Source organism: Gymnoscopelus braueri, assembly GCF_963280865.1.
Source record: "Gymnoscopelus braueri genome assembly, chromosome: 12".
NCBI classification, from domain to species: Eukaryota; Metazoa; Chordata; class Actinopteri; order Myctophiformes; family Myctophidae; genus Gymnoscopelus; species Gymnoscopelus braueri.
In genome coordinates, this window is record NC_137614.1 from 42,743,260 (window position 1) to 42,766,782 (window position 23,523).

General features: G+C 41.3%; 1 protein-coding gene across 1 annotated transcript in view; it reads right to left on the bottom strand.

Annotated features, from left to right (window-relative positions):
• The window catches only part of LOC308096134 (fibulin-2-like), a 91,106-nt gene that overhangs the window by 14,693 nt on the left and 52,890 nt on the right, over window positions 1-23,523 (bottom strand). The window contains exons 8-12 of the mRNA XM_080443431.1: window positions 19,301-19,417; window positions 15,570-15,671; window positions 12,053-12,184; window positions 4,919-5,056; window positions 1,871-2,014 (exon numbers count right to left, since the gene is read on the bottom strand). Of these exons, the coding sequence (XP_080299557.1) occupies window positions 1,871-2,014; window positions 4,919-5,056; window positions 12,053-12,184; window positions 15,570-15,671; window positions 19,301-19,417 (633 nt within the window). The remainder of the gene's footprint in view (window positions 1-1,870; window positions 2,015-4,918; window positions 5,057-12,052; window positions 12,185-15,569; window positions 15,672-19,300; window positions 19,418-23,523) is intronic.

Sequence of the window (23,523 nt, forward strand, 5' to 3'; positions counted from 1 at the left end):
GTGTGTGTGTGTGTGTGTGTGTGCGTGTGCACGTGAAGCGCGCATGTGTGCTGAGCCTGCGTGTGTGTGAGTGTGCATGCAAGTAGCACATGTGTTGCACGTTTGTGTTGATTAGTGTAACTGGTTGCATCTTTGTGTTGCAATCAGCTGCAGCTGTTGAGGCCGTGCTCGGACGGACATACACACACGGTCAAATGTAGAGCGGCTGGCACCGCTAAAAATGCAAACTTTGTACACGTTGTACATGTGTCAATAGAGCTACTGCGTGTTGTATATAAGGTATAAACCAAGCCCCCAGAACCCAGTGGTTGCATTGAAGCGAAATGGACATGCTGGCCATTCGTAGGTACTGCAGCTTAAACGGACGGGGCCACTGCACAATGTACGAGCGAAAACTGTTTCGACCAATGGGCTCGACTCACGAGCTTGCGCACAACGCGTCACTTCTGTGACGCAGAACGTATCACAGTGGCCCCAAATAGGCTACGCCCATCACACTTTCCAACCCGGAAGAAGGGGTGAATTCGCTTCATGCGCTGGGTGAGCAACTCAATGCAAGTGGATGGGAGGGGATTTCGGGTGCCCTCTCTATTATTTTTAACTCTATGGTGTAAACGTGTCAATAGAGTATGATGTATGAATGTACACCATCTTTAAAAGTCATGGTCTATGTATGGTAAGGATCAATCTGGGAACCCAGATCCAACTGAAAATGAAAAACAGCGACCTCTGCTGTTTGTTCTATGTCTGTTGGCTCTGGGCGGAAGAAAACGTAACACCAGTGCGCAAGGAAACCGGGGTTTAGGTCTGCCTTCAGCTTTCACTTCCGGTGGGTGCCACTATGTTTTCATTCCCACTAACAATATTTCTACACGGAACACTAACACCACTTCTCCCAGAGAACATGGATCGTTTTGGTTATAAGCCCACTTGTTTCTATGATGAAAGAGTAAGTTAAAATGTGAATATCTTTCTGTGGTTTTGTCTGCTCCGCGGACGCTATTGTTAAATTAGTTTGGGTTTGTTTCGAGGGGGAAAGATCGACGGACATGTGAATCCCGCCCACTACATTTGATTGGGTAAAGCGCGGCCTGCTTCCTGATCTGAAGGCACGCCCACTTGTAGCCAATGCGCACATGTTATGACGAACCTCCCCGACAGATTCCAACGCAGTGCAGAATCTGTTCTTGAGAGATTAGGTAAGGATAAACATGAAACATTGCTATTTTGAAGAGTATTTTTTTATTTTGTTTGTCTACACGATGACTGGATAGTCTTTCTTAGATTGGCTATTTTGGGCTTTGTCTGACGGTCCCAGTGGTTGGAGCGGTTAACCCATTAAGACCTGGAATGCATCTGTTAAAAAATAGCAGATCTACAAGCTCGTAGCGCGGCACAGAGTGCCGCGCTACAAGCTTGTAGATCTGCTATTTTTGAAAAATCGTGAGAATGTGTGCAAATCTTTGAATATATATTGTTTTAAAGCGAACATTTTTAACTAAAATCTTTGCTTCTGGGGGTCCCTGGAACAAGATGGGGGTCCGTGACCAAACACATATAATTTTGGGGGTCCTTGACATGAAAACGTTTGAGCACCACTGATATAGAAACATACGTTTTTTTTTCCAAAATACTGTTGGGAATTAGAAGATATTTGTAGAATCGGCTTCAGGGTTTTAATGGGTTAACCCATTAAAACCCTGAAAGCATGTGTGTCTTCGATTTTTGCGTTGGCTACTCAAAACTAGTACGTGTACAAGCGTGCAGCTTGTACATCTGCTATTTTTGAACATTTTTTAAAAATCTCGCAAGTGTGAGAAGTACTGATTTAGAAGGCATTTGTGTAGAACAGGCCTCAGGTCTTTCTCACCGATGCATCTGGCCGCATCGGGACTGGCGTGGTAGCCGCGGCTGCACATGAGCACCCTCCTCTGGCACCGGTAGGAGCCCGCCGTGTTGATGCAGGTGAACCCCGGACTGCAGGGCTGGGACACACTGGCACACTCATCCACATCTATAGAACCCAGGGGCACAAGAAACAACCGGGATTTAATGACACACAGGAGAGAGGAGAGATAAGACAGAAGGAAAGAAAGAAGGATTCCTGCTTCACTCTGCAGCCACACTGTGTGAAAATCAAAGCAACCCACTCATCATCACACATCACACTTGCATTCCCAAAAGAAAAATGGTGTGTGATGTGTTGCACGCGTGCTCGCGCGTGTGTGTGTGTGTGTGTGTGTGTGTGTGTGTGTGTGTGTGTGTGTGTGTGTGTGTGTGTGTGTGTGTGTGTGTGTGTGTGTGTGTGTGTGTGTGTGTGTGTGTGTGTGTGTGTGTGTGTTTGTGCGCAGTGGTGTAAAGTATCAAAATAAATGTACTCAAGTACTGTACTTAAGTACAATTTTGAGGTACTTTTACTTTACTGGAGTATTTCCAGTTTTCAGTACTTTTACTTCTACTCCACAACATCTCAGAGGCAAATATTGTACTTTTACTCCACTACAATTATTTGAAAACTTTAATTACTACAGTACTTTTACTTCTACTCCACAACATCTCAGAGGCAAATATTGTACTTTTACTCCACTACAATTATTTGAAAACTTTAATTACTACAGTAGTTACTTTGTAGATTTTGATTATTAATAAAAAAAAACATATTAACCACTTCAATCCTATTTACATTTCGGCCATTTGAAAATGTGTGAAATGGGACGTTCCGCGTAATGAGTACTTTTACTTTTGATACTTTAAGTACCTTTTGATACCAATACTTTTGTACTTTTACTCAAGTAAACATTACATTGCAGTATTGATACTTTTACTTAAGTAAAACATGTAAGTACTTCTTCCACCACTGTGTGTGCGTGCGTGCGTGCGTGCGTGTGTGCGCGCGCGCGCGGCGCGCGAGTGTGTGTGTGTGTGAGAGAGATTTTCTCAATTTTCTCTCATTTCTCAGAGCTTCTTTCTTTTTTTTAATATATATATATATATACGTCCTTTTTTACAGTGGCGGCGGGGCGGCTGCCTCAACACGCCTCAGTTCCTGCCCCTGGGGGCTAATTCCACAGCGTTGGCTCGTACTGCAGGAGGACACAGGATTGACTTTCATCCGCCCCACTGCAGACCGTCTCTGATCTGCTCACCTGTGTGGCATTTAACCCCTTCAGCCCGGGAACAACTCGTCCGTAGAAAAATAGCAGATCTACAAGCTCGTAGCGCGGCACCGAGTGCCGCGCTACGAGCTTGTAGATATGCTATTTTTTGGGGAAAATCGTGAAAATGTGTGCAAATCTTTGAATATATATATATATATACAGTATACATTTTAACTCAAATCTCTGATTCCGGGGGTCCCTGGAACAAAACTTTTTGAGATGGGGGTCCGTGGTACTAATACATATCATTTTGGGTGGTCCTTGACATGAAAAATGTTTGAGAACCACTGATATTATAGCAACATACTTAATTTTTTTTAACTGTTAGGATTTAAATACATTTGTAGAATCCCCAGAAGCAAAGAGTTGAGTAAAAAATGTATATATATATATATATTCAAAGTTTGCACAAAATTTCACGATAAAAAAAAAAAAAAGCAGATCTACAAGCTTGTTAATCTGCTATTTTTGAATAGACAAATACATCTAAAAATGAAACACAGATGCGTCCCCGGTCTTAATGGGTTAACCCCTCTGTCGCTGACTATAGAGCCCCCGTCTCTATCCATAGGCCTAGGAATCAGCTTTACGGATACATACATACATACCCCCTGCGGTGTCAGTGAGCAGACATCAAATTAATTGTAGTGGAGTAAAAGTGGAGTATTTGCCTCTGAGATGTAGTGGAGTAGAAGCAAAAGTACAGAAAATTGGAAATACTCCAGTAAAGTAAAAAAAAATACCTCAAAATTGTACTTAAAGGAGTAGTTCACCCAAAAAAAATACTTATTTTCTATCAGTTACACACCCCATGAATCATTGAATTCATGGAGATTCGCATTCCTAAGCAAATCATTTGATTACTGGCGGAAACAACATGCTAATGTATCCGGTAGGAGACTCAAAGGAGTCTCTTTGAGTCTCCTACCGGAAATACACCCGCTCATCAAATTATTGGCTCAGGAATGCGTCAAAAACGAACAAAAATCATCATGAATTCCAAGGCTTCATGGGGTGTGTAATTGATAGGAAATAAGTAATTTTTTTGGGGTGAACTACTCCTTTAAGTACAGTACTTTACACCGCTGCATTTAACCCCTCTGTCACTGACTTGAGCCCCCGTCTCTACATAGGCCTAGGAATCAGCTTTAGGTGAGACAGACACATACACACACCCCCCTGCGGTGTCAGTGAGCAGACATCACCCACCTGTACATCAGTGTTGATTTTGACATCAATTCTTTTATTGTTTTAGTATATTTTAGACTAAATATCATAAGATTATAGTCGACTAAATCTACAGTTGATTTAGTTGACTAAAATGTATTTTAGCGGTGCCTTGATGGCGTGGTAATGGCTGATTTTGCACTTGGTTGCATGCTAAAAATAGCCGATCTACAAGCTCACAACGCGTCGCAGCGCGACGCGTTGTGAGCTTGTAGATCTGCTATTTTCAGAGCGCAAACACCTGAGCGCAACCAAACATAAAATGGCCTGCCTTTTAGTTCTACTGGATCTCTTCTTCACTAGTCCCTCACTAACATTTTAGTCTAGTTTTTATTTGTCGACGAAATAGTCAATATATTTAGTCTTAGTTTTAGTCATCGTAGCTTAGTTTTTATTTTGTTTTTATTTCGTTTTCGTCAGTGAAAAAAGGTAGCCGACGAACATTTTTAGTCAACGAAATCAACACTGCTGTACATGAAACTACTACGGCAGTGATTCTTGCTATAGTTCACACTATCAAGTGTCCTTCTCACCTGTACAGTGACCCTGCACGTCCTGGGAGAAGCCCGCCGGGCAGCGTGGTTTGGGGTTGCAGCTGAACGAGCCCTCCGTGTTCACACACTCGAAGCCGAGACCACAGTTATCGGTCCTCTGCGCACACTCGTCCATGTCTGGAGAGAGAGAGACGGATAATAAGCCATCATGTTATAAAGCAGTGGTTTTCAACCTTTTTTCATATCAAGCTCCATTATTTATTCGGCATTTGAGCCACGGGAACCACCGTTTGATGAGATTTAGACTCTCAGACCCAAGACGTATATATATATATATAAATATTTTGTTGTCCACAATGCCATGCTTTATTGATGTGGTACCATAGGAGAAAGAACAGGCAAACGTTAACAATTATTTAATTAAGTAATGCAGATTTTAACAATAATTTAACTCTTGAGAGAGTAAAATGAAACCAAATGGACCCTTACGGGTCCATTTGGTTTCATTTTACGCTCTCAAGAGTTAAAGATCTAATTAGGGTCCATTTGGTTACCAACTCTACATCATTTAGCTGGGGACCACCTGGAACCCCCTCAAGGACCACTGGTGGTCCCCCGGACCACTGGTTGAGAAAGCTGTTGTTGAGAAAGCTGTTATAAAGCATGCACTGTTACAGTAGCTTCAGTTTCTCAAACATGTTCATGTCAAGGACCCCCAAATTGATACGTAGTATTTGGCCCACGGACCCCCATCTGAAGATATTTTGTGCCACAGGGACCCCTGTAGGAGAAGATTTGTGTTCAAAAGGTTACGATTTTAAGATATTTCGAAATGTTCGAGAAACTAGCAGATCCACAAGCTCACAAGGGCATAATTTTAAGATTTTTCTAAAATTGTTGGTAAATAGCTGAAGTATAAAATAGGGTTAAGTTGGTTACACTGTTCCTCGCTTTGCAAGGGACCCCCTCGAGCCCCATCAAGGACCCCTGGGGGTCACCGGACCCCAGTTTGAGATACATACAGTACAGTACATTTGTTATGTTGATGACCGCAGTTAACCACAATACATGTGGTTCTTCTTTTGACCACTGGATGGCACTGTGGATAAGTGTCAGAGATCTACAGTACCTGAAGCAACATGACAGACAGACAACCCCTTTTTCTTTCTCCAGCTAAAAACCGGTGATTACTTACAAAACTGTAAAGCGTTCAGGAGGCTGTTCTTTGGAATGTGTCCTGTAAGCAGTCACTCACGTTACAACACACAACACAACATGACAACTGCAGTGTCCCACAGCGCTGCCATTTACCTGCATGAATATTATCTCCATAATCTCCAGAGACACGAGCTGTCAGAAATTATTTATTAGTCCCGTGTTCTGTATGTGCGTTGGGTGTGTGCTTCTGTCTAAGGGTGTGTGCGTGCGTGTGTGTGCGTGTGTGCGTGCGCGCGTGCGTGTGCGTGTGCGTGTGTGCGTGCGTGCGTGCGTGCGTGTGCGTGTGTGTGTGTGTGGCACAGTGAGATATGCCCCTATACCCATCGCTCGTCTATAGGAGATTTGCAGTCTCATTCAGCCTCGCAGCGACACCTGTTACACCTGTGAAGGAAGTCGTGTACCGTCCAATTTCCTGCCAGTATGACTGCCGTGCATTAGGGAACTATCCGGAAGAACGCGACAGGCAACAACTCATTTCTGATGGAAACGACAATCATTTTTGTCGTGTTTTTTTTAAGCGAGTGTTTTCATGTGCGTGTCCGTCTGCATTGTTAAAGAGATAGTTCACCCAAAAAAATACTTTGTCACCCCCCATGGAGACTTGTTTTTGTCGCATTCCTAAGCCAATAATTTGATGACCAGCGGACCGGTAGGCAGTGGTTCCGGTAGGAGACACAAAGGAGACTCTTTGTGTCTCCTACCGGAAACCGCTGCCGGTCAAGTCTCCATGGGGTGACTAATCGATAGGAAAAAAAAGTCATTTTGGGGGTGAACTATTCCTTTAATGTTTTTTGGCGCAGCTTCTTCACCCTAAAGCAGTGGTTCTCAAAGTGGGGTTCGGGGACCCCCCCCCAAGGGGTCCTTGACAGGGTTCCAGGGGCAGGGGTTCCCCAGCTAAAGGAGTAACTGGGTTAAAACCCAGTGGTTCCAGGGGTTCCCCAGCAAAATGTGTTAATATAGCATTAAAAAAATCTTAACCCTATGTACATCAGCTATTTGAAAATAGCCGATCTACAAGCTCTGAGCTTGTAGCTCTGCTATTTTCCAAAACTCTTGACAAAATGTGGAACATTTTTGGTAACAGTTTTAACACCACAAATATTATATGGTGGTCCCTGGCACAAAACATTTTCAGATGGGGGTCCGCGGCCTAATAGGCTACATATTAATTTGGAGGTCCTTGACATGAAAAAAAGTTTGAGAACTGCCGGTTTAACCCCTTTATCTAATTTTTTTTTTTTTTAAGAAAAACAATAGCCGATCTAGAATCTTATAGATCGGCTATTTTGAAAACATTTAGAAAAAAATATATATATATATTTTCTTTTTAATCATTTTGAAAACATTTTAACAACACATGTGGTCGTCCCTGACGCGAAATCTTTCCAGGCGGGGGTCCCCCCTTCGACATGAAAACGTTGGGGACGTTGAATCACTGCCCCCCCCCTAACGCGGCGGCTCTCTTGACGTTTCCCCGTGGGCTCTGAAGAACAGAACAGCAGGACTATAGCAGACGAGGCAGAGCAGGGTGATAGTGATTGAGCATCTCTGGCAAGCGGCAGCAGGGGCTGAGCGAAGGGCCTGACAGCTCCAGACAGATGGAGACAGAGGGCCAAGCCAGGGAGAGAGAGAGAGAGAGAGAGAGAGAGAGAGAGAGAGAGAGAGAGAGAGGGGGATAAATGTGCCAGAGATTGGCAGTGACCTCACTCACAGCCATAGCAATGGGAAGGTAATTGGCTTCGGGACGAAACGCAAGAACAAGCGGGCTAAAGGGTGCACGGTAAGAAGGTCAGAGGGTTCGCGAGGCTCTCGCGGCGGGCGGCCGAAATTCGATGATTCTCCGAGAAACGCCAGAGGTGAAGAACCCACCCCCCCCCCCCACGCCCCACCCCCCGATGCCTGCGAAAACGCGAGTTGACAAGACAAGCTATTCCCTTTTTTTTGGGTACCTTGGAAAGTCACTCCGTGTTTATGCTAAGGGAAGGGGAATTGAATTGCTCTGAGCGCAGGGGGACTTGCCTTGTTCCGTGAGACAGTGGTGTAAAGTAACCAAGTACATGTAGGCTACTCAAGTACTGTACTTAAGCACAATTTTGAGGTATTTTTTTACTTTACTAGAGTATTTCCAATTGTCCATACTTTGACTTCTACTCCACTATTATCTCAGAGGCAAATATTGTACTTTTACTCCACTACATTTATTTGCAAACTTTAGTTACTAGTTACTTTGCAGATAAAAATTATTCTAATATAAAACATACATTAACCACTTCAGCCCTATTTTATACATAGGCTATTTGAAAACAGCCGATCTACAAGCTCACTTGTGAGTTTGTAGATCTGCTATTTTCAAACATTTTAATACTTTTACTTTCGATACTTAAAGTATATTTTGATGCCAAAACTTTTGTACTTTCACTCAAGTAACATTTTGAACACAGGCCTTTTACTTGTAACAGAGTATTTTTATATCGTGGGTATTGCTACTTTTACTTAAAAGTAAAATATCAGAGTACTTCTTCCACCGCTGTTAGAAAGTCCCTCCGTGTTTATGCTAAGGGAAGGGGAATTGAATTGCTCTGAGCGCAGGGGGACTTGCCTTGTTCCGTGAGACACAACAGCGTCTGAGCAGGCGATACGGTACGTACTGTATAGGGAATAGTGAGGCACTGAGGCAACAAAGTTGTTTATTATCCAGCCTTTTTATCCTGATTGCCCGAAGCTGAAAGCAGCTGTTAAAGAAACTTTTCTCTTAAGTGTTGTTTCATCATTTTAACCTATTAAGACCGGGAACGCATCTCTGTCATTTTATGATTTCTTTGGCTAATAAAAAATGAGCTTGTAGATCTGCTATTTTTGAAAAAAATCTTTGAATATATATATATACATTTTTAACTCAAATCTTTGCTTCTGGGGGTCCCTGGAACAAAATACTTTGAGATGGGGGGGTCCGCGGACAAATACATATCATTTTGGGGGTCCTTGACATAAAGTTTGAGAACCACTGATATAGCAAAAAAATAAAAATAAAAAAAGGATTTAGAAGACATTTGTAGAATCCCCAGAAGCAAAGATTTGAGGGGGAAAAAAATTGCTTTAAAAAATATATACATTAAAAGATTTGCACCAAATTGTCAAGATTTGTCAAAAAACAGAAGATCTACAAGAGTGCCGCGCAACAAGCTTGTAGATCTGCTATTTTTTGAATAGCCAAAGTATAAAATAATGGTTTAAGTGGTTACACAGACACGTTCCTGGTCTAAATGGATTAACGCCTGGCCTTTTGTCCGTGCGAGTATGATTTTTTTGAAGTTCACAGGCACCTTGCAGCGAGGCTGCACTTCCCACTGACTGCAGTGGTAAACAGCCCTTTAACAACATCTCATCTTATTAGATGTCTCTCTCTTCCTCTGCCACATGAAGCCCTACCGTACACCCAGGGCCACAATCTAACAGCTTATGAGGACATGATGACTCAACGCTCAAAGGTTTGTTATACCGGTGTCCATCTCCATAAAGACGAGCCAGAGAGCTTATTCTTCATACTGAAACGCTGCTAACGGCCATGTCTCCCACTGTGATAATACATGTCATTGTCTTGTCTGTCTGTGCTCAATAAAGACATGATGATAATCAATCACTGGACTGTGAAGCATTGAAAAAGGGCTATCATTGGCAACAGTGGTGGAAAGTACATTTACTTAAAGGGACTACACCATGAATTTGAACTTTTTCTTCTTTTTTGTGTGTTTTTGGTCTCCCCTACCTCTCTTCTATCCCCAAAAATACCCCAGTTTGAACACTCAGGCTTTCACAGCAAATCTGGGGTTTTCTGTAAATTGGTCTCAAAACAGGCCAAACTGATTTTCACCCTGACGTGACGTCACGTCAGGGTACAATCCCTCCCGTTTTTCAGTTCCAACCAAAAAATAAATAAAAAAACGTTTTTTTATTTTAATTTTTTCTTTCTTATTTTTTTTTTATTTTAATTTTTTTACTTTTTCCACACAGAACCAGGAGATAAAATGCATACAAACTGGCTCAATAGCGCCCCGTGCCAAACAGGACAATGTGGTATTGCAGGTGAAAGTGCTTTATAAGCCAGAGAGAAGTTAGTTGGAATGAGTATATCTGAGGCTTGATTTAGGCTCAAACCTTTTGAAAAACGTTTGAGGGACATAAACAATATGATATTAAATATTATTATTATTTTTTAAATTCATGGTGTAGTCACTTTAAGTACTGTACTTAGGTACAGTTTTGAGGTATTTGTACTGTACTTGAGTATTTCCAATTTCAAATACTTTTACTTCTACTCTGCTACATGTCGGATCCAAATATTGCACTTTTACTCCACTACATTTATTTAAAAACGAGTTACTAGTTACTAACCACTTCAGCCCTATATACAATTCAGCCATTTGAAGATAGCCGATCTACAAGCTCACAATGCGTCGCAATGCATTGCTATTTTCAAAAGATTTCTATACATTTGAAAACTTGAAATGGGACATTCTGCACAATGTGTACTTTTAATTTTGATACTGTAAGTACATTTTGATACCAATACTTTTGTACTTTTTACTCAAGTCAATTTTGAATTCCGGACTTTTACTCGTAACAGATTATTTTTACATGGCAGTATTGAAAATGTGAGTAATTTTTTCCACCACCGCCAGAGAGCTTGCTCTTCATACTGAAACGCTGCTAACGGCCATGTCTCCCACAGTGATAATACATGTCATTGTCTTGTCTGTGTGTGTGTGTGTGCTCATTCTGCTCAATAAAGAAATGATATAATCACTGGACTGTGAAAGCATTGAAAAAGAGCTATCATTGGCAACGGTGAACCTCCAGGGGGTGCTCATGTGATTGTGGACTGTTCGTGTGTGTGTGTGTGTGTGTGCGTGTGTGTGTGTGTGTGTGTGTGTGTGTGTGTTTGCGGCGTGCGAATGCACTGTTGATGGGATTTACAACCTAGTTATTGTCACTGGGTGTGAGTGTTTTGGTGCCTAATGTTTTGATATGGAGTTATGGCGAGAACAAGGCAAGGCGGGTTTGTTTGTGTAGACACATTTCAACAACAAGACAATTCAATTTGCTTTACACAAAACACAGAGAGCATTAAGACAAAGTGCAAAGGAAACACACGTTATGAAAAAAATTGTTATTAAAGAGTTAACGGAATAAAAAAATCAGAATACGCTCAAATTAACCCATTAAAGACCTGAGGCCGATTCTACAAATGCCTTCTAAATCAGTAGTTCTCGAACGCCAAGGACCCCCAAAATGATATGTACAGTATTTGGCCGCGGACCCCCCCCCCCCCCACCTGAAAATGTTGTGTGCCAGGGGACCCCCAGAAGAGAAGATTTGAAAAAAAAATATGCAAAATTATTCAAAATTTGTCAAACACTTTCAAGAAATAGCAGATGTACAAGCTCTCAGTGCGGCACGAAGTGACGCGATTGTGAGCTTGTAGATCTGCTATTTTTGAGAACCACTGTTCTGAAACCGACGTTCTAAATCCTAAGATCCCGTTGTCATAGCACCCGTTTTAACCGTCTGTCTGACTGTGTCCCTTTTGTGCCCATATATGAAGATGTCTGTCTGTCTGTCTGTCTGTCTGTCTGTCTGTCTGTCTGTCTGTCTGTCTGTCTGTGTCCCTTTTATCCCCATATATGGAGATCCCAGATGTTATCAGTATATGGCCATATATGGGTATTCCCATATATGGGCATATGGGGCGGGAAGGGTGTTGGCAGTTGTGGAAAGTCCTTGAGCACAGTGGTAAACGTCTGTGGGGAATGTGTGGAGAATGTCTGAAGAAACCGACTGTGGAAAGTGGACCGACTGAAGTAATCAAATGGCAGGTGTGTGGAATTTGCCAAATCAGTAAAACACAGTGTATAAAAAGTGAACAGACAGCGCAGTGCATTAAAATGGCCTTTTTACCTTCACATTTATCGTTGTACACCTGGTAGCCGGGAGGACAGGCGATTTGTCTCTGACACGCGTAGCTTCCTTCGGTGTTCACACAGCGTTCGTTCGGCTGGCACGTATGGCTGGACAAACACTCATCGATGTCTGCAGTGTGTTGTAAAACAGAGGGCCATGGAAGGAGAGAAAGAGACAAAACATACTGTAGAACAGGGGGGTCTTCAACAACAACATTTTCAACATTTTCAGCACAGGAAACCGGGTTCAGGATAGTTACATAGTGCAGCTTTAAGTAAAATGTTGAGGCGTTACTCATATTGGCACTTTTTACTCCACTGCTATTATGTGAAGACGAAAAGCAGAGTTCTACTCTTCCCATTCTTCTCATTACAGGCTTTATGTCTCACTCTATAGATTAACAACGCTATACCAGCCGTGCTCTTTGTGTCTGTCACTAAAAGAATAGGATTTTTTTTGGAGTTGTGAGATTGTAGATCTGCTGTTGTCAAAGAAGTTTAAAAAAAATGCGAGTACTTTTCCTTTGGTACTTAAAAAAAAGAATGTATGGGTCTTTTTGGGCTTTATTTATAGTTGTACAGTAGAGACAGACAGGAAACAGGGGGGAGAGACATGCAGCAAAGCTCGTCGGGAACGGGGCTCGAACCGGCGATGCGCCGTCAGGTGCCCGGACCACTACGCCAGCTGTCCGGGCCTTCCTATGGTACAGTACTTTGAGTATTGCTAGTTTTTAGTTACGCAAGGAATGGGAGTACATTTCTCCACCAGTGCTAAGGGTATATACCCAGTAGCAGACAGCTTTGAAGAGGCAGGCCGTAACGTCGGCAGCGGGGAGAAGGATTGGGGTTAAGACCGCTGGGCATTAAACACCCACACAATGAGAAACCTGTCAGCATGTGTTGCGCCTCTCTCTCTCTCTCTCGCTCTCTCTCGCTCTCTCTCGCTCTCGCTCTCGCTCTCGCTCTCTCGCTCTCTCGCTCTCTCTCTCTCTCTCTCTCGCGCGGCCATGCCGGAAAACACAGAACCGGAGGAGATGACTTAACCCATTAACACCTGGAACGCATCTGTGTCACTTTAGATTTCTTTGGCTATTCAAAAATAGCAGATATACAAGCTCAAATTTTTTTTTGATTTTTTTCTTAAAAAAACGTAGGATTTAGAAAACATTTTAAAGAATCGCCTCAGGTCTTAAAGGGTTAAGACCGGGAAAGCATCTGTGTCATTTAAAGATGTATTTGGCTATTCAAGACATTTTCAAGTTTTTGGGGGAAAAACGTGAAAATCTGCGCAAAACTTTGAATATATACTGTATATATAGATTTTTAAGTGAACATTTTTTACTCAAATCTTTGCTTCTGGGGGGGGTCCCTGGAACAACATATTTTGAGATGGGGGTCCGTGGTCAAATATATATAATTTTGGGGGTCCATGACATGAAATAAATTTGAGAACCACTGATATTATAGCAACATAAGTTTTTTTCTAAAAAAATATTAGGATTTAGAGGACATTTGTAGAACCCCCCAGAAGCAAACATTTGAGTTAAAAATGTTTGCCTTAAAATAATACATATTCAAAGATGTGCACACATTTTCATGATTTAAAAAAAAAAATGCAGATCTACAAGCTCGTAGCGCGGCACTCGGTGCCGCGCTATGAGCTTGTAGATCTGCTATTTTTGAATAGCCCAAAGTATAAAATAATGGTTCCCGGTCTCATTGGGTTAAATCAAACACATATACCCTCAGTCAGACAACTCGAGCAAGATGGAGGGGAGGCTAATGGGTTTTATGATTAGAAGAAATCATTTTTAAAAAATGGAGGAATCAGAAATCCCATTCTTTGAGTGACGGACACGAAGAGCACACGCCATGGTATGCCGTTGTAAAATCCATATACTGTAGAGTGAGATGTAAGCCCCCCCGTATATGAGAAGAAGAATGGGAAGAGAAGAACTCTGCTTTTCGTCTCCCTCGGGGCGGGTCATCAGAGTTAAAGGTCATCGTGACAGTATCTCCACTAGAGATCTAGGGAGCTACTGCGAGAGAGAGAGAGAGTGATAGAGCGAGAGAGAGACAGAGAAAGGAATCACAGACATACATTCTCTACGGGGGCAGTGGTTCTTAAACATTGTCACGTCAAAGACCCCCAGCTTGATATGCATTAGGCCACACGGACCCCCATTTGATTGATACGTTGTATCTGGTGAACATTATAGGACTCATCACTGCATCCTGTATGATGGAGTGGGTTGGCCTTCCTTGGCCCGACAGCCGAAACAAACAATAGTACCTGTTTATTTTTTAACCCTTTAAGACCTGAGAAGATTCTAGAAATATCTTCTAAATCCTAAAAAAAATTTGAAAAAAAAACCCAATTTTTTTTTTCCTCGATTTTTCAAAAATAGCAGATCTACAAGTTCATAGCGCGGCACCGAGTGCCGCGCTATGAGCTTGTAGATCTGCTATTTTTGAATAGCCTAAAGAAATCTAAAGTGACACAGATGCGTTCCAGGTATCAATGGGTTAAGGCAATTGATGGGACTTTAGCATTGTATATTAAATCTCTGCTGGATTGGAATCCTGTAACACACAGGACACGCTCCAGAGATTGGCTAAAGGTCCCCAAAGTAAAGACTGAACTGGCGAAACCAGCCTTTTGTTTTAGTGAAACATCTCTTTGAATATATATTGTTTTAAAGCGAACATTTTTAACTCAAATCTTTGCTTCTGGGGGGTCCCTGGAACAAAATATTTTGAGATGGGGGTCCGCGGCCAAATACATATAATTTTGGGGGTCCTTGAGATGAAAAAGTTTGAGAACCACTGATATAGAAACATATGTTTTTTCAGAAAACTGTTGGGATTTAGAAGACATTTTGTAGAATCGGCTTCAGGTCTTAATTTATTTGTATACTGTCAGAGTTACAGACCTGTAAGGGTCAATTTAGATTTAGATTTTCCCATAAAGGAGCCCTGAGAGTCCCTGGAACCCAGTTTGAGAACCACAGCCCTACAGGAGTCTCTGCTAGACTAGAAAAAATATCAACTCTGGATTGGATAATACGTTAAACTAATAATCTATTTTGCACTCTGGTGTTTCATTCAATGTGTAAGCGATACAAACTGTGTTATTATTGTGTTTGGGTGTTTAGGGGGTCCAGGGGTCCTTGGAGGGATACCAGGGGGGTCCCCAGCAAAATTATAGTGTCACAATCATTTGAACCACTTTAACCATATTTTATACTTTGGCTATTCAAAAATAGCAGATCTACAAGTTCATAGCGCGGCACTCGGCCGCGCTATGAGCTTGTAGATCTGCTTTTTTTTTTTTATCTTGAACACTTTGCAAATCTGAATATATATATATTTCTTAAGTGAACATTTGTGACTCAAATCTTTGCTTCTGGGGGGTCCCTGGAACAAAATATTTTGAGATGGGAGAAATACATATACATTTTGGGGGGGTCCTTGAGATGAAAAAGTTTGAGAACCACTGGTTTAAGGTTCCTCACCTGCGCAGGCCTGTCCGTCGGCCATCTGAGAGAACCCAGGGAAACAGGAGCAGTGTGGCCTTCCGTCCACAGGGGTGCACTGTTGCACACAGGGGCCATTTTCTATAAAAAAAAAGAAAAGCAGGTAGTCAAGTGTGGAGTCACTCACCACCAACACAATGTAGCACACAACTCAACAGAACAACAAGGGTGACATGTGACAACGTGGACAGATCTATGGCCCTGCTGCACGTGCCAGATAAACACTAATTTATTATACCCCCCCCCCCCCCCTTTACCTCATTTCCTGTTTCCAGGTTGACCCCCTGACCTTGGTTGTATTGAATTTCCTAATTGTGGCCCACAGTGACGGCACCCCACCCTGGAGCTATGGAAACCAAACAACAGAACGTGACCAGCCGTGGAAAAGTAACCGAGTGCATTTAATCACGTACTGTAACGCACAATTTTTAGGTACTTTTTTTTACTTTACTTGAGTATCTCCATTTATATACTTCTACTCCACAACATGTCAGAGGCAAGCGTTGTACTTTCTACTCCACTGCAATTGAAACTTTAGTTACAAGTTACATTGCAGATTATTAATACGAAACATACATTCATCAATTAAGCCCTGTTTTATACTTTGGCTGGCTGTTCGAAAAATAGACTCACAATGCCGCGCGATGTGATGTGAGCTTTTTAAGATTTATGCACTTTGGTACTTTTACTCAAGTAAAAATTTGAATTACAGGCCTTTTACGTGTAACAAAGTATGTCTATATTGTGGTATTGTTACTTTTACAAAAATCTGAGTACTTTTTCCACCAGTGATCCTGTACGTGACCCTGTACAACATGTTTATATGAACACCTCATGTGAGCAACTGGTTATCCCTGGAACAGAGATCTTTGATAAGATCTCCAGGCCTGTACAGTACAGTACAGTACAGTACATGACATTTGCAACACAATTACCGCCCAGGAAAAAATGGCCCAGTTTGACGTAATCGTGTTTAGTAGAGTGGATGTTAAGCTTCTCTTCTGCACTTTGGCTATTCAAAAATAGCAGATCTACAAGCTCGTAGCGCGGCACCGCTACGAGCTTGTAGATCTGCTATTTTTGAAAAATCGTGAAAATGTGTGCAAATCTTTTAATATAAAATTATATTGTTTTAAAAGTTTAATGACATTCACTTTTACACCACATTCAAAGTCTTTGTCCTGGTCCTTCAAAAGTGTACAAAAAGTTTTAAGTGAAAATTCCATTCCAGTGATCCATGGCAGGTGTTTTTCTCTCACATTTCTAAAGCCTTTTCAACTGCAATGAAAAAAGAAATCTTTGCCTGCGGGTGTCGCTGGTGAGGGATTTTGCCTGTCAATCATCGCCTCTGCTCCGCCCCCCCAAAGGAAAGGATAGGGGAGGGGAGGGGCGAGGAGGAGAGTGGGCGGGATTAATCGACTGTGACCTCACTGTCGAAGGGCCAAGCTCAGATTACTTTTCAGCCTAATTATTCAGAAAACCCCAGACCACAGAAAATCCACTGAATGTTCTAAGTTCAGGTTTTTTGGGTGTAATTGAGGTCATAAAACCCCAAATAAAACATTGAAAATAAAAAAAGTGAAAATGAATGTCATAGAACCTTTAAAGTGATTTTTTTTAACTAAAATCTTTGCTTCTGGGGGTCCCTGGAACAACATATTTTGAGATGGGGGTCGGCGGCCAAATACATATAATTTTGGGGGTCATTGAGATGAAAAAGTTTGAGCACCACTGATATAGAAACATACGTTTTTTTCAGAAAACTGTTGGGATTTAGAAGACATTTTGTAGAATCGGAACATCAGGTCTTAATGGGTTAAATCTTTGATTGCAGACCTACCCACAAGTGTCTGCAACTATAAACGGAAAAATTACCTCTTTAGATGCTCGGCCCAATCCCTGATTAAAGGTAGGGTACGTGATATTTCTTTGTTAAAATAAATGTTGAATAGCTCTATATTCTGATAGTAATCATTGCAATATCGAGTGTTTGTTCAGTAACAGGGGTCTCACTCACACTGTCTCTCCAACTCTTTAGTAAACAGAAAATTAATTTTCAGGTCAGGATACCAATTTTATCCAATCAGGGGAGAGAACTCATACAGGATACAGGATCAACAAGTGAGATTGGAAGTGACACAAAGAAATGACCAATACTTTGGAACTGGAACACTATAACATTTCAGCTGATAAATGGGTACTCTCTCCCGATTGGCTGAAAATGGCTGAAATGTTTAAGAAAGAGCCTGAGAGACGGCAAGACTCCTGTTGCTGAACAAACACTCTAGAGTCTATAGCAATGATTACTATCAGAATATAGAGCTTTAACTTTTTAACAAAAATCTTTTTGCTTAAAAAAAGAGGGGAAAAAAACTACTAAAAATTATCACTTACTACCTTTGAGATAAAAGTGTGAATAAAAGTGTTAATTGTGATGTTTCCCTCTCCCCACCCTCATAGATCCAGCTGTGTGCTATATATCTCCCCATGCCCCTCAAACTACTTACTAACTAATTACTTTGGCATTCTAAGCCTATATGTAAGAAACCCCTTTGAAAAAGAAAATAGTGTGCAAGTTAATGAATTAATGCTGTCAGCGTGTTCCGCCTGGTGATAACATGTTATTACAACCAGCAGCAAACAATCATCATCTCCTATGGCCAAATAATAATAATACATAATATACATCTATCTATAAATGCACAGAATCTGTATGTGTGTGTGTGTGTGTGTGTGTGTGTGTGTGTGTGTGTGTGTGTGTGTGTGTGTGTGTGTGTGTGTGTGTGTGTGTGTGTGTGTGTTTGTGTGTGTGCGTGCGTGTGCGTGCGTGCTTGTGTGTCTGACTGTCTCGTGCATAACCCAAGCATCATCTGACCGATAGACTTAAAACTTGTCGTGACTAACAGTTTAGTTTACAGTTTACAGTTTAGGCATTTAGCAGACGTTCTTAATCCAGAGCGATTTACAATAAGCAAGCTCAACACAAGGTAATACATCAAATAGAGACATTGTAGTGCCTCGGTAATCTAGGATCATAGGTAAACCAAGAACCTATCATCAGCCTATTATAATACTTAAATACAGTAAAATAAATAACCCTTGGTTCGCCGAGGAACCAAGGGTATGCTGTGCCAAGAGTGGGAATTCAACACCATCAACAACATCATAAGCTGGCCTATGATAATGGGCACTACACTAAGTACAGTACTCTGACAATGGGTACAACAGGTATCGTCACGGTGTAAGTGGAGGGGGGCATGTGTTAACACCGATCTACGATGAGCATCTTTCCTAACGTGCATCGTTCCCCCTAGTAGTAACTAATAATAATAATAATAATACATATCTGAGATATACTAGCATAGTGAGGAGAAATTCTGAAGGGCTGAAATGTTGTCTTTGTCTACCATGAGGGAATGACATTGCAGAATTCTCAAATTCGATGCAAAATCATCACAACTACATTTTTGTTCATTTGAAGACTTTCATGTTTAATATCTATGCAGCGAGCGAGTCTTTTTCTGCCAGTTTTCCTTTCCCCGTTTAAGACGGAACCATATAAGGGTACCTGTACTTATGTAAAGTACAGGTAATATCAGTATACTTTAAGACTTCTACTAAAGTGGAATTCTAATGGTTGACTTTCCCTTTTTACCGGTGTCATTTCCTAGAGTGAGATATCTGTGCTTTCGGGGTAATTTTGGTCTCACCTTCACAGGGGTCCGGAGGAGAGACAGCAGGCGTGGTTGTCGGGGCAGGAGGAAGTGCGGTGGGTTCGACCGTAACCCTGTCATCCTCTCTCAGTCTGTTCTCCTCATCCGCCGACTCTACGGGGAAGAAAACACACACACACACATGCACGCACACACGCACACACACACACACACACACACACACACACACACACACACACACACACACACACACACACACACACACACACACACACACACACACACACACACACACACACACACACACACACACACGAATAAACTCATCACAGAGCTAATTGCACTGTAATCAAGGACATTCGACTCCCCCCTCCTCTTCTTTAGTCTGCTTTAGAGTTAGTTTAAACCTTGGGCAAATGCCTTGTGCTTTTTAACCCATTAAGACCGGGAACGCATCTGTGTGTCATTTTTAGATTTCTTTGGGCTATTCAAAAATAGCAGATCTACAAGCTCATGCTATTTTTTTGAAAAATCGTGAAGATTTGTGCAAATCTTTGAATATAGTATATATTTTTTTTTTTTGTAACTGAAATCGTTGCTTCTGGGGGGTCCCTGGAACAAAATATTTTGAGATGGAGGTCCGCGGCCAAATACATATACATTTTGGGGGTCCTTGACATGAAAAAGTTTGAGCACCACTGATTATAGCAACGTACGTTTTTTCAAAAAACGGTTAGGATTTAGAAGACATTTGTAGAATCCCCACAGAAGCAAAGATTTGAGTTACAAATGTTCGCTTTTAAAAAAAATATATATATTCAAAGATTTGCACCCATTTTCAAGATTTCTCAAAAATAGCAGATCTACAAGCTCGTAGCACGGCACTCGGTGCTCTGCTCTGCTATTTTTCAATAGCCCAAAGAAATCTAAAAAATGACACAGATGCGTTCCCGGTCTTAATGGGTTAAAAACCTTGGGCAAATGCTTTTTAATCTGCAGGTACGAGGCCAAAGCAAGCCACAGATTGAAAGTTGCGATATGGAGTTTAAGGTGGAACAGGAAAACACACATGGCCCGCAGACAAACATTTTGCTTTTATTAGTGACTCTCATCCCTCACTGTAATTTGCCGGAGAGAGCTCTCTGACATTACAATCCTGTCGAGACTTGAGGCTTGTGTTTTGGTGAAAGCTACCGTGGATTAAGACCTGGATTTCTACTTGTTTGCGCGCCGGTGAGGTGTTGTTGCTTTCGAAAACAGCCGATCTACAAGCTCACAACAACACGTCGTTGTGAGCTTGTAGATCGGTACATTTACCGATCGGTACATTTACTCAAGTACTGTACTTGAATAGACTTTTGAGGATTTTTTACTTTACTGGAGCATTTTCCATTTTTCAATACTTTTACTTCTACTCCACTACATCTCAGAGAGGCAAATATTGTGCTTTTACTCCACTACAATTATTTGAAAACTTTAGTAACTAGTTACTTTGCAGATTTAGATCATTATCACAAAACACTTCAGCCCTATATACATTTCGGCCATTTGAAAATTGGTGCAACGCATTGTGAGCTTGTAGATCTGCTATTTTCAAAAGATTTGTATACATTTGAAAACTTGCGGAACAGGACATTCATGCATAATGAGTACTTTCTACTTTTGGTACTTTAAGTACATTTTGATACAACTACTTTTGTACTTTTTTACTCAAGTCCATTTTGAATTCCGGACTTTTACTTGTAACAGAGTATTTCTACCTTGCAGTGTTGATACTTTCACTTAAGTAAAACATGTGAGTACTTCTTCCATCACTGTAAGATACCAATTAAACATGATAAAGTTTCACGTAAAGCACTTTGAATTCCCTTGTTGTTGAAATGTGCTTTACAAGCAAACTTCCATCGCCTCGCCTTGCCTTCTTCATCTGAGCAGATGGCCGACCATAAAGTCTTCAGCACATCCCCAAAAACTTTTAGCTTGAAATTGTGCCAAACAAATAAAGCGTTTCTTCAATTGCTTATTGACTTCCAGCAGATTGACTGAACGCATGTGTGTACGCAGCATCTCTCCGTGTCAGTCCAGGAAACGAATGCTTGTGTGTGATTAGGTGAACTATTATTAGTCAGTTGGAGGGGCTTGGCAGACAGGAAGGAACTAGCTGTCATAACGCACACAACCCAGGGAAAATAATATAGTGTGAATATGTGGACAAATAAAGACAAATGGGGGCCTTCCTGTCAGGACGCCGATGATTTGGAATGATAAAAAAGAGTGGAAAAGTACAAAATGGCCAAGAGAAAAGCTTTAAGCCATTAAGACCGGGGAACGCATCTGTGTCATTTTTTAAAATTTCTTTGGCTATTCAAAAATAGCAGATATACAAGCTCATAGCGCGGCACCGAGTGCCGCGCTATGAGCTTGTAGATCTGCTATTTTTGAAAAATTGTGAAAAATTGTGCAAACCTTTATATATATATATTTTAAAGCAAACATTTGTAACTCAAATCTTTGCTTCTGGGGGATTCTACAAATGTATTCTAAATCCTAACAGATTTTTTTTTTTTACTTATGTTGCTGTAATATTAGTGGCTCTTGAACTTTTTTCATGTCAAGGACCCCCAAAATGATATGTATTTGTCCGTGGACCCCCCCCCCCCCCCGTCTTCTCAAAATATTAAGATTTGAGTTAAAAATGTATATATATCTATATTCAAAGATTTGCATCTTTTCATGATTTTTTTCGGTGCCGCGCTACGAGCTTGTAGATCTGCAATTTTTTAATAGCCAAAGAAATCTAAAAAATGTCACAGATTCTTCCCCGGTCTAAATGGGTTAAATCAAACGTGTATTGCAAACTGTCTGCATCTATGGAAGGATGCTGCTAAGAGAGGAGACACGGACAGGCTGGCAACACGAAACGAAAATAAATCAAGCGTTAATTTATCCATTTGTAACTCCAAGGGTGTGCAGAATGGTGCAGTGAATTATATGTTTTGGTTGAAACAAAAAATAAATGGTAAAAGCTCTGTATTCTGACAGTAATCATTGCTATAGAGTGTTTGTTCAGTAACAGGGGTTTCCCCCCCCCCGTCTCTCCAGCTCTTTAGTAAACATTAAATACATGTTTCAAGTGGGTCACAAATGTCAGTTAATCAGGGGAGAGAACCTGCTGATTGCCAACATTGTTATTCCAACCTCAAAATGTATTTCATGTTTACTGAAGAGCTGGAGAGATGGGGATACACCTGTTATTGAAAAAAACACTATATACCTGTACAAGCTCACAGTGCCGCGCTGTGAGCTTGTACATCTGCTATTTTTTAACATTTTTTAAAAAATCACGAAAGTGTTCTTCTCTTCTGGGAGGGGGGGGGGGGGGGCGGTGGGTCCCTGGAACAAAACATTTTCAGATGGGGGTCCTTGGCACGAAACAGTTTGAGAACCACTGCTATATAGCAATGATTGCAATGGGAATATAGAGCACTTATTTTAACAAAAAAATATCACTTACAGCACCTAAGTTGGGTTTTAAACAGCGGCCACACAATTAAACATGTAACCAGGCGATGAGAGATCTCTGCCTACTGATAATGGCCGCGTTTCCCAAAGAGATTCGTAGAGATGCTGCGTTGAGCATCTGTGCAGGTTCTACGACGGGTCTTACGTGTGTCCACACAATCTGCGCAGTACCCTAGCAGGCACGTAGATTTCAGGTCATGCGTTGCCTCCGCAGCTTGCGTAAGAGCCTGGGACCCGGCGAAACATAACGCTCTACCCTCATTAGTACTAGCAGCTGGTTGTGCCCAACGTGCAATCGCTTCCCACGTCCACGGCGTTACGTGTCTGCTAAAACTACATTTGGGAGACAGAATGGCGTATCCTACTCTCCTCCTACTTCTGCGAGAGGCGTAGCCCTGCAGTACTGTCCTACGAAGCAGTTTGTTACGAGCGCCCTGGTGCACTAGTAACACCCATCGTAGCGAAATAAATCTATGAAAAGACCGACCGACCGACCGACCGACCACACACACACACACACACACACACACACACACACACACACACACACACACACACACACATTTAATTTATATATGTATATGTATGTATATATATATATATACTCATATATATATGTATATATATATATATATATATATATATATATACTCATATATATATGTATATATATATATATATATATATATATATATATATATATATATATATATATATATATATATATATATATATAT